Source organism: Festucalex cinctus, chromosome 6, assembly GCF_051991245.1.
Source record: "Festucalex cinctus isolate MCC-2025b chromosome 6, RoL_Fcin_1.0, whole genome shotgun sequence".
Taxonomy (NCBI): domain Eukaryota; kingdom Metazoa; phylum Chordata; class Actinopteri; order Syngnathiformes; family Syngnathidae; genus Festucalex; species Festucalex cinctus.
Window position 1 is genome coordinate 13,206,115 of NC_135416.1, and position 12,806 is coordinate 13,218,920.

At 42.8% G+C, this 12,806-nt stretch overlaps 1 protein-coding gene across 2 annotated transcripts in view; it reads left to right on the top strand.

Moving 5' to 3' along the window:
* Nucleotides 1-12,806, top strand: part of ndst3 (N-deacetylase/N-sulfotransferase (heparan glucosaminyl) 3) — a 56,863-nt gene that overhangs the window by 35,546 nt on the left and 8,511 nt on the right. For both annotated transcript variants that reach the window (XM_077524894.1, XM_077524892.1), the window contains exons 7-11: nucleotides 7,080-7,262; nucleotides 7,852-7,948; nucleotides 10,243-10,366; nucleotides 12,096-12,270; nucleotides 12,590-12,760. In XM_077524894.1, coding sequence (XP_077381020.1) covers nucleotides 7,080-7,262; nucleotides 7,852-7,948; nucleotides 10,243-10,366; nucleotides 12,096-12,270; nucleotides 12,590-12,760 — 750 coding nt within the window. The remainder of the gene's footprint in view (nucleotides 1-7,079; nucleotides 7,263-7,851; nucleotides 7,949-10,242; nucleotides 10,367-12,095; nucleotides 12,271-12,589; nucleotides 12,761-12,806) is intronic.

Consider the following 12,806-nt stretch of genomic DNA (forward strand, 5'->3'; position numbering starts at 1 on the left):
GCAGGCTTCATCTCAGTTCATGCACTTTTTCGTTAACATTTCCCACAGTAATCAAGCCATTTCAAAGTTATTTAAAGTTGTGTTGTTGTTACCTCCAGCAACGGGCGTCCGTTGAGCAGGTCGTGCGAGTCACATTTCCGTATTTAAATTTCCAAGCTCCGCTTTGCCGTCATTCAGCAATAAATGTCTGTGCGAATACACAAAACATCGGTTACAGCAACTTCCAGTTCACGCAAATATGTTTTTTGAAATAACTGCACAAAGTTCATCGACGTAAATTTCAGCTTTGGCGGTGAAATCCGGAAATTTGGGCTATGTCGCCAACCTAAGAGCAGAATTTGTTCGTAACTCGAGGACTCCTTGTACACAGCAGTGATGCGCCTCTAACTAAATAGAAATGCTCGTTGCATAGGTAACAAACAGAAACAACAGCAATGAACCCTGTGGACCTAAAAATATTAAGCACAATAGAAAATGGATGGAAACATGTTGACTATCACATGAATACTTCTTCATTGACATTCTACAAGAAGCCTCAGGAAGGAGAACAATATACCCTATAAAATGCAAGCCACAATCTCAATTCTTTTCACTGTTTACCTTTCTTTTGCCATTTTTCCTCACCCATTCTTGTTGCTTTGTTTATATTTTCAGTGCATTCTTCTTTTGTTCTTAAGCGCAAGGTACTTTGATATGAAATAATGATCAAAGTAAAAGCAGGAGACCCAGTTTTCTTAAATCTATTCTGTTACCCATTATATGTATCCATGTGTTTACTGAAGACAACATGCTGTCACAAACTAATCTTTTTGTAATCAATTAACCTATCGATTATTCCATCGATTAATCACTTATTGCTAGATGGACAGAACTTATGATCAAATGTGTGAATCATTCTCATCATTTCATCTTTTTAACATTTAGTTTGGCTAATTGCTGTTTTCCCTGTTCTCCTGTTGTCATTTGTCCTCCAACATGGGACTAACAAAGCGACCTTTTTAAACACCACAGCAATTTAAACCCTACGTGACAGTCCTCTACCAGAACTCACATACACACGCACACACGCATTCACACTGATGATTCACTTTCCTGTCTCCCTGCTAGGTTTCCATTTGCAGAGACAAAAGCTTTCATTAGAGTGTGTGCTTTGCAATCAATAGCGTTGTGAAGCGCGTAGCTTTCATCCCTCCAGGCCTTCCCTTTGTGTGATGATCCACGCGTTGGTAACATTGTCACTTCCCATTCAATGATTTTTAATCACATTTGGCCCATGGTGGCACTTCAGTGACAACCACCAGCATATTGGATGCACGAATGCATGCGTCCCCACATGTTTGTATACTTTTTCATCATTCTGTGGCCACAACGCCAATCATTGAGCCCACCCGTCACCCCCACCCCAAGCTGGCCATTGATTGTCTGACCTGGGCTCTGCAAACAGCCAATAAGGGCAAAGCAGTCCCTGGATAAATGGCCAGAGACGTGGTGAAAAATCCAAGGGAGAGAGTGGGATGAAGGAGGAGGAGGGGGTGGCAGACGAATTGAGTTTTAATTTTCAGGTCACGGCATCTTATGTCACTTGACAATCCAGAAGCGTACAAAATAGGAGTACACACATACACACACACGCATGCACAGGCCCATGCATATGTTAATGTTTCAGCATGAGTCTGACTGTATGTTTATCATGAACGACTTGCTGACATCAGCAAAGACGGAGACATTTATCAGGGCTGACATTTACCGATTAGCTCTGCCTCTCTGCTTATTAGCCAAACTCCAAAAAGTCAGCACTATCCCCTCCCCCGCCTCGCTGGCTTCCTGTTTTACCGACGCTCGCCTGTCCTGGTAGCTTGACTCTTTTCTCCCTCTTTTTCCCCCCCCTCCAAATCCCCAACCGGAGCATCCCGACTTGCTCACTCATTACTTTTTTTTTTTTTTTTGGTCTCATTTCCACTTCCCCCTCCACTTTCTCCAGTATCCTCCTGCTCACCTCTAATAGCTTTGGCAGCTACACACACACACACACGCACACAGATTTCAGCAACAGGACAAACCGGGAGAAATTACAAAGTGGGAGAAAAGCAGTAAAAGATAGCCGAATGGAAAGACACAGTCGCTGTTGACTGGAGCGGACAGAATAAATTGAATTGGAATCATTTGCTGTATTGACATTCAGCTTTCGATTATCCACTGTGGAGACAGAGATAGCTAAATGGGCTGAGAGAGAAGAGAGAGAGAGGCAAGGGCAAGAGGAAAGGAGAATGAAACCATGAGGGGAAGAGGTTTTCTTTTTAGTAGCAATAACAATTCAATCAAGGAGAATTGTATGTGGAACTAAGTGGTTTGTAATGGGGAATAGGCTGATAAACACCCAACTGTGGATGAATGGATGTATGCGCTATCAGGACAAATGGGGATTACACCCACCGAATGGAGAAGAAAGGGTGGAGTTGGTCTTTACATTGTGACAGTAACCTTGTCTGTTCTTCTCAATTTTGGACCACCTGTGATCATTGATGCTGAACCATGAAAGATGAATTTGCCATCTCTCTTCAAGCTCGTCCCAAAAATGTACAAGGTCAAAGGTGATGGTTGTAAAGTTCTTCCACACCATACTCAACCTTAAATCCTTCCATCCATTTTCTTGACCGCTTATTCCTCACAAGGGTCGTCGGGCTCAACCTTACATGCCTCTGTGAAATTTGTTTTGTGCACTGGAACACAGTCATGATGGAATCTAAGTCTGGGTTGACCCATTATAAATAGACTGAATGAATAATGGACTTTGTGGAAGAATGGATGGATGGATGGATGGATGGATGGTTGGATGGATGGATGGATGGATGGATGGATGGATGGATGGATGGATGATAGCTGGATGGATGGATGGATGAATGGATGGATGGATGGTTGGATGGATGGATGGATGATAGCTGGATGGATGGATGGATGGATGGATGGATGGATGGATGAAAGATGGATGGATGGATAGATAGATAGATTGATGAATGGATGGATGTATATTTAGTGGTAGTCAATGCAGTGGATTGGATGGATGGATGGATGCATGGATGGGTGGATAGACAGACAGATGGATGGCTGGATGATTGATGGAGGGATGAATAGATGGACAGACCGACGGATGGATATTTAGAGGTCACTTTAAGTCTATTAATGAAATGAATGGGTGGATGGATGGGTGTTGAATTCGGATGGATGGCTGAATGGATAGATGGATTGATGGAGGGATGAATGGATGGACAGATTAATAGACAGACGGATGATTGGATATTTAGAGGTCCTTGATACAGTGGATGTAATGAAATGAATGGGTGGATGGATGGATGTTGAATTCAGTACAGTCCTTGGCTACATGTGGAGGGATGGATGGATGGAGGGATGGATGGATGGTTGGATGGATGGATGGATGGATGGATGGATGGATGGATGTATGGATGGATGGATGGGTGGATCGATGATAGATGAATGGATGGATGGATGAAAGATGGACGGATGGATAGATAGATTGATGAATGGATGGATGTATATTTAGTGGTAGTCAATGCAGTGGATTGGATGGATGGATGCATGGATGGGTGGATAGACAGACAGATGGATGGCTGGATGATTGATGGAGGGATGAATGGATGGACAGATGAATAGACAGACAGATGATTGGATATTTAGAGGTCCTTGATACAGTGGATGTAATGAAATGAATGGGTGGATGGATGGATGTTGAATTCAGTAGAGTCCTTGGCTACATGTGGATGGATGGATGGATGGAGAGACTAATATAAGCTTAACCAAGCACAAATAAATAAGTTGTTTCTCCCAATCATGCATTCGTGTTAGCGGAGGTTACAACATGTCATAACTCAACTACATGACTGGCCTAATCCGACAAGATTTTTATGTTTATACGTGTGTGTATGTGTGTGTGCGTGCGTGCGTGCATGTGTGGGTCCTGATGGATTTTGAAGAACATGACTCCATGTAGCAGTGACATGCTTCATCAGAGCATCTAGGTCAGTGTGAAGCAGGAGTGGGGAGGAAAACATAAAGTGACGTTTTGGGGCAGACGAAAGCTCTCCAGCAAGACGTTCAAAGATGAGAGAGGCGGGCGGAATTGAAGCCGTTTGCGTGGGAGCGTCAGGAGAGAGAGAGACACGGGACAAAGATTAAAAGGGGGAGGCTGCGCGCTTGGCTTGATTTCTCTCAGGTTTTCAAACCTCTGCTCTCAGCGCACCAATGATTTCAGCGCAATCCCAAGGTTAAACTATTAGCACTGTATTCTTTATTAAAGGCTCAAACGGGCCTCAGAGCAAACCAACATGCACGAAATGAGTCACGACAGTGCATGTGGGGAAGAAAAAAGGTTTACACGGTTCACTTAATTGAAATCTCAGCCACAGTGGGTTGCTCCACTGCGAGAGTTTGGGCCTTCCACTGTGTCAAGTGGCTTTATAAATTCAGACCCACCAAGGTTACATTCTTTCTTTCCTTTATGCTCCTCGTTTGTTCTCCCTTTCTTCCATTTTTCTGCAACACTCCAATTCCAAATGCAATCAGCCTCTCTTTCTCCCTTTGTTTAATTTGGCAACCACTCTCAAACTCTATAATTAATGTTTCCATTTTAGTAGCCATGTGACCTGCACTTACACAGCACACACGCATGTCCCTCCCAGCCAACGCATCAGAAGCTACTGAGTGTTCCGAACAGTCCATAAATCACTTTTTGCTCAAAAAAAGAGAGACAGCGACGAATGAGTCTTTAAAAACATCTTATTTACATCACTGCGTATCTATTTTATAATGTCCACATTACGCTCCTCGTCTCCCCCTCCCACCTTTCCATCTGCTTGGCGCCACAGGCAATATTCCTTTCACATCCCAAATGTGAATAGAAGTCTCCAGCGAGAGACTGTCTCGTTCAATTTTGCGCATCTCGAAGAATCTGCAACCATGAAAGAGGAGGTTTCCACGCCGTGATTCATAGGAAACAGATTTAGTGGCTGAGTACTTGGTGATCTTCGCCGTCCTCCCGCTATGTTACCGCAGCCACCCGCTAGATTGTGATGAGAACGGACGGACAATTCATCTGTGAGAGGGCCAAGACACACTTAATTGTAGTGCATACGCATTGGCCCTGTGCGCACATGAACTGTGTGTTGTAGCTGCTGTCAAAAGGACACGCACGGGCGCACGCATGTCGTCACATCAATATTGTGAGCCTTGGTATTCACGACAGCTTTCGAGGTTGGCCGGATGCTGATCCGTCAAAGCCCATGAACGCTGTCGCTTTCTATCCGCGGCAACCTTCGTGCTTTAAAACAGAGCCCCGACGGTCCTCTGTGTGTGTGCGCGCAAGTGTTCACATCCACGAGCCCTAAATATTCTGACACACAATCCCTCATGCACACACCCAACAAATAATTCATGTCTTAATGGCTAATGTTACCATTCCTTCCAGACATTCCCCATGTCCTCCAATTGCAAAAGAAGTGTGCACGTGCGTCCCTTGTCTCTTTGATCATCCTGTAAGAGCACCAATGCGGACTAGCACACCATCACCCCCTCTAATCCCCCCAGGTGCCCCCCACCCTCACCTCCCCAAACACAGAATCCGTGTGAAGCCATGTCTGCCGACAACACCCAGCGGCCGCACGGCGCATCGCCTCAACGCGATCTGTCACAAAGACTAAATATATCCATTTCCCAGCGTCTGCTTTGCTTCTCCAAGCTGCACTCCGTGTTACATAACTAAATGAGCTTTTTTTTTTCCCACTTTGCAAAGTGATAACAGATATTGATTCCCACCGGACAGGTGCTCTGACTTTCAAATAATCTGTTTGCGTTTCACTGCAGTCACAGCAACAGCGATTGGAATTCCTGTGCTGCCTTAATCCCGCACAAACATGAGGAATTCAATTGGGGCTTTATTGCAGTTTTGCAAAGCACACTACTGCATCATTTATACCAGACGGTGGTTGTTAACCTGGGTTTAGGGGTCCGGTGAGTCAGTCTTAGGGGTTCCACGGTGGTCAAGACTAGGGATGTCACGATACCAGAAATTTAGTAGTCGATGCCGATACCATTGAAATTCCATGATTCTCGATGCCATTTCGATACCACGGTAAAAATAGAAAATACATAATAAATCCCATGTACTTCAACATACACTCCTTTATTAGAAGTGAAGAAACAATGATACTAATGTTATTAGTTTAGATATGGGTAACAATAATAACACGGGAATTCAAATGCCCTCACCTTTAATTCTTTGCACAAGTCTGGATATCTATCTTTTAGATACCTCAAATCCAAAGTACTTCCAACCGCGAGTTTTGGCGTTTTTCTTCTCAACTAATTGAATCGCAGCTACTGCTGCAGTTGAAGACGACGCAGATGTGCAGGCTACTGCCATGTTGCACGCATTGACTGTTGTTAGCGGCAGAGTAGTCACGTGACATCATTTGACGTTGCGTGGGTTGCCAGATAAGCGCTCATTTACACCCCCAAAACCACACAAAAGACACGGCCAAATCTACCGTCTCGGTACCAACGATACTTTTCTATTGTAGAAAAGGCAGTACCGTCACATTTTCAGAATCTTGGCATCGACTTGGTACCGAAGTATCGGTTCTTGTGACAACCCTAGTCAAGATACACATACAACGCATATGATTCGTGATGATACATCCAACTTGGCTATCATTGGCTGCAGGTGATCACGCTTCATTGCTTGGCCTAGCTTTGCTGCAGGGAATTTGGTGCACTCAGTATTTGTGACGGTTGTCATTGTAAGTCGTATGTGTGATTTCTTTATTATTGTAATTCCTTCATAACATACTATGTCGAACAAAAAAAAGAAAGTGGTTGGATGAATATGTGCAATATGAATTCACATGTTCATGTATGGTGTTCCACAGGGTTCAATTCTGGGGCCTCTGCTTTTTTTGTTGTATCATCTTAAAGCCGAAGATGTTCTGTACATCCAGCAAGGTTAAGAACGGCTGCTTTATAGCAATGTTCCCTTTTATCATTCAGTTTTTTTTTTCCTTCCTCCACAGATCAGTATTTTCATGACTCACCTGTCCAACTACGGCAACGATCGTCTCGGTCTCTACACGTTCGTCCACTTGGCCTCTTTTCTACGCTCGTGGACAAACCTGAGGCTCCATACACTTCCTCCCCCTCAGCTCGCGCACAAGTACTTCCAGTTGTTCCCTGAACAGAGGGACCCGCAATGGCAGGTGTGTGATTGGGGCGTATGATTAGTTACAGCATGTGATGAACACCAATTCAAGTCATTTGTGTTCTAATCTGCTCATGGTGTCAGAATCAGAAACTCTTTATCGTTCAATAGAGGGACATTGTGGGCGCGGAATAAATAAATTTCACTTGGGATAAATGAAACATGGAGCCTTTGTCACCCTCTCTAAATCGACAGCCTGAGGAAAAATGCTCAAATTCATTTTGGAGTGGATGATAAGAACAATTCGAATAGCATTAACCTTCCTCAGGACCTATCTTATATCCAGTACATAGACATGAGCCAGGCCTGTTGACCTTCTTCTTTGTGTCCAGCAAAATTAGTACAAGACTGCAAAAATGTGCCCTGGGTGGTCCACTCACTTTAATTATATGATCTGGTTTTGTGAGTTAAATGAAGAAATAAGTCAAACCTCTTGTTGTTAATGAGTGCAGTAACGTATGTAGCACCTCATTAGTCATTTAGTTTCAAGGCCTCTTTCAATAATGCATACATGTTGAGATGTTACATTTGCATTGTAGCGCTGCATATAAGCAATAAGCATTCATCCTTTCTCTGTGCTCCTACAGAATCCATGTGATGACAAACGACACAAAGATATCTGGTCGAAAGAGAAGACCTGTGACAGGTTACCCAAATTCTTGGTGGCAGGACCACAGAAAACAGGTAAGCCCAGCCCCATGATATTGATATTGTAAAACAATGGGTGGTAAGATATACAGACAGACAGAGAACATTTTCTGGTAATGTGACCATACTGTGCAGTGGGTTTGTGAATAATGGGCTTTTTTGCATGTTTTGGCAGATGAGAAGGATTAGTGAATCAGATGTTGACAGAAAACCAATATTGTCACACAGTTACCTCGACTTGCTCCAGTGTTGTCTGGTGTCCACATTTCATCCATAGAAAACATTGACACAAAAGGCCCTACAGTATTGTTGTGCCTAGCGCAAAGTGCAGTCTAACTAACTTACATCAGTCCACTATATTTCAGGCAAAGCCGTGGCTGCCTGAACATGGAGGTCCTGCTCTCTATTGAGTTACTTTCTTCTTATGTATGGTCCTCATTATAAACTGCTAAACTGCTGCAAACACATTAAAAAAAAAAAACAACAACCTTTTGTTAAATTAATAACTCTGAAACAGGCTATAATGCTGAGACTGGTCAGTTTATTGTACACAGCCATATACAGCAGCTGTAGAATACTAGCTGCTCTGTAAACAAGGCCATTTCCCACACAATTCATGAGAGACAATTATTTTAATCCATCTATGGCTCTGGATCCTGTAAATGTGAGACTCCCACATGCTATTTTATTTAGAGATAAAGAACTGAGCAAACACCTCTCATGCCTTTCATTTTCCATTTCAGTCTCTTTTAAAGAAAACAACAAAGAGATACCGTGCTTATAAAATGCATTTGGCCACCGCCACCACCACAGCACTTTCAATCAAATCATTTGTATGTGTCTGAAATGGTTATTACACCATGGATGAAGCTTTTTGATAATCAAGTACATATCATTATTATTAGTATTATTCAGGAGTTAATAAAGCACATTAATATTTATTGAATTATTTAAAGGCCCGGTCTGCCGGTTTCACTCAGGAAAACGCACTTTTTATATACCGGATTTAAACAAACAAATTACTTCTCAATTTACAGATCTGGGCTTATGTTAATGTTTGGTGGTGATTTTGTCCTACGGCTGCGTGACGTCACTCCCGCGGCAATTTGACAGCACACACGGATTTTTTTTCACTCACTCAGTCACACATATAAGCTTCTGTGAGTGAGTGAGTGAGTGAGTGAGTGAGTGAGTGAGTGAGTGAGTGAGTGAGTGAGTGAGTGAGTGAGTGAGAAAAAAAATCTTTGCGTGCTGTCAAATCGCCGCGGGAGTGACATCACGCAGTGGACAAATTCGCCCGGCCCCGTTTGCGACGCCACCCTCCCGCTCTGCCATTGGCTGGAGTGGTGTAAACACTATCTTTCCACGGAAACGTCCGGCTGTTTACAAAACAAACACAAAATGGCAAAATACAGGCTGATGGGGTAGGACAAAATCACCACCAGACATCAGAGAAGCCCAGATCTGTAAATTGAGAAGAAGTTTGTTTGTTGTCCTGTATTTAGAAAAGGGCATTTTCCTGAGTGAAGTATTTTAGCGGTGCTGTTATGTGAGAGAAAAGTCCAAAATTTGAGTATATAAAGGTGTATTTGCTTCCATTCCTATTTAAAATGGTAAAATGTTGAGCTTGAATTTGAAACGGTGTAAGATTCATTTTATTGTTGTGACTATAATAATATATTTTTTAAAATATTCAATGTGATGCAATGTTGTTCTCTATTACTGGAAACTATACCTCAACAATAACAAACAATATTAAATGATGTATTACGATATTGAATTTAATTGTAAAGGTGTAGTTAATGGAGTGTTTGGTGCGGGTGTAGAATTAAAATTCTGCACGGGCCTTTGCACAAAGGATTGCCTGCTTGTAATGCCATGAATTCTTTACTGCCGTAATTAGTACTTAGCACGAGGGGTGTGAAGGTCTCTGTAATGGTGCTAATGAACCAGGTGTTGATATTATGACGGTGAATCACTATGGCAACAGAGTATTACAGCGTCTATAATTCAAACATTTTTTTTTTTTTTTTTTTTATGGGATCCCTTGTATGTCAGAAAGGTTGGCACTAAATGAGAGGCTGAACAAATTTGCGAGAAGACGCGCTGCAGGTAAAAGGGACACAAGAACGGACGTTTTGGAATAATTTGACGGGCATGACTGTGATCATTAGAGACACACACATGGTGTATTGTCAGCGAGTTGCCTGGTGGACGGAAGAGAAAGAATCAAGTATGGCTGAGAGGGTGACATCTGTCATACATGCACACACTCCCCCGTGCTCAACTGAATTAATGAATCCCTTTATGAATTATGCTCTTTCTTGCAGGGACGACAGCACTTTATCTCTTCCTCCTCATGCATCCTTCCATCTCCAGCAACTTCCCCAGTCCAAAGACTTATGAGGAGGTCCAGTTCTTCAACACCAACAACTACCACAAAGGGATTGACTGGTGGGGACACACGCTCTGCTATCTTTTAATGCCCTCTCTAGGCTTTTTTTTTTTTTTTCTTCCCACCGTTTGGCTAGAACCTAAGAAGAAGGGAATGGTTACAAACAAGCAATGCCATTAAGAAGACCATTTCTCCTTGCAGCCTTGAATGACACATAAAGCATTTGGATGTCTTCAAAATGATCCTTTCAAGTTTTAAAATAAAAGCCAGAAGACATGCATGGGCCTAAATTGACCAATAAATGGGTCGTTTAGCTGGCAGGGATACAGATGCTACATACTTGAAAGTCATCTGTTGGAATTGTATAGGCAAGTGCTTTTCAATCTTTTTATTTTTGTTTTAGTTTGCAAATGACTTTTACAACTTGAATCTGACTTTGAGGACACCAGTATGGCTCCATCTGGTACAATCTGAAAGTTTTTGTGTTTGTGTTGCTAGAAACGTGTAATGTAGTCCTCGTGCTGGGGTGTGTTACTTTGGACTCAACAAAGCAGGTTCTAGTAATAAGGTTCATGATAATGAGCCTATCAACCATCTTTTTCAACATATACTTAGTGCTTCACCTCATTTGGGTCACAGGTGAGTTGAAGCCAATCGCAGGGCACACTGCGCTCATATTCACATCTTTACAGTATTTAAAGTATTCAATAAGGATGTAACGATATAAAAAAAAGGTCACAATATTGTAAAGAAAAAAAGAGCTCATACATGACAGCAACACATATAAACAACCTACAGTCTCTAATAACGTTTAATATTGAGGCACTTACTTGCTAATGCATTATGCATTGAGTTCCTCCACATAATGACTCAGTTCTGACCATTAACATGGATTTAAAACATAGAAGGGCCAAAACATGCCTTGTGAAAATAAAACTGCATTAAAAAAAACTAGCCATCAGAGGGTGCGAGAACTGCACAAATTGAAATCAACCTGAATTTTTTTAACAGATGCGTGCTGCTTTTACTATCATGAGATGATGACAACGGTATATTGTGGCAGTTTTAATATCGCGATATGATATTGCCATTATCGTTACATCCCTAGTCTTCAATTAACCTAAAATGCATGTCTTCTCAAAGTGAGAGCCCGGAAACGCAGTAAACTCATTTCCACCGCTTGTATCCGTGATCTTGTTCTTTCGGTCGTGGCACAAAAAGCTCGTGACTATTTGAGGGTGGGAATATAGATCAAATCGAGAGCTTGACTTTTTGGCTCAGGTCCTTCTCCAACCACGACAGACGGATGCAGAGTCTGCGACACTGCAGACGCTGCACCAATCTGTCTGTCAACTCCCTCTCCGTTCGTCCCTCACTCGCACACTTGAACTCTTCCACTTAGGGCAGTGTCTCGTTCTCAACCTGAAGAGGGAACTCTACCCTTTTCTAACCAAACACCATGACCTTTGGTTTGGAGGGCGATTTGACTTATTCAACTTGCAGCTCAAGTCCTTTTTTCTAGTTCTAGTTGCAGTCGTCGCATGACATAGTATAGCATCGTAGGGGTATAGTAGATGAGTTACTATAAGTGCTTCTACCTCTTTTGGTCTTTGGGGGTGTCCATTATGTGTTGGAAGCTGGAAACCTCAAAAACCTGCACGACTCTAGCCCTCGAGGACCAAGTTCTTCCACCCCCGTTCTAGGACGATTGGGACACCAACTCGTTTCAGGGAAGAGGTGTTCCAATCAGAACAAAAATAGAAGGAACGTGTGCATCTTTTGTCGTAGGTACATGGAGTTTTTCCCCGTACCCTCCAACGTTAGCACGGACTTCCTGTTTGAGAAAAGCGCCAACTACTTCCCCTCAGAGGAGTCCCCGCGGCGCGGCGCAGCCCTGCTGCCCAAGGCCAAGATCATCACCCTGCTCATCAATCCATCGGATAGAGCCTACAGCTGGTACCAGGTGCATGCAATCACACATACATGATGCGCACACTGGCCGCTTCATTTGGTAAAGTCTAAGTTTCACTTAGGACTTTTTGGTTTCTTATTTTGACCATCTTTATTACATATAACATCTGAACTTAACCAAAGGGACCAACAGTTCTCTAGTACTCTACTTAAGTAGAACTAGAAGTACAAATACTTGAGTAAAAAAAAAAAAAAAAAAAAAAAGAGTACAGTAACAAAGTTCTGTACCAAAGTATTTCTTACTTCTCATCAATGCTAAAAACATCTACTGTGATAATACTGTCATGAATGTTTGTTTTCTATCACCCCAGCATCAGCGAGCTCACGAGGATCATGCAGCACTTCGCTACACCTTCTACGATGTCATCAGCGCCAGAGCGGGTTCCCCGGCCGAACTGCGTTCCCTGCAGAACCGTTGTTTGAACCCAGGCCTGTACGCCACGCACCTCGAGAGGTGGCTCACGTACTACCCTGCTAACCAGGTGCCTTATGCTTCATGTTGAACTTGGCCATCTGTGTTACTTCATT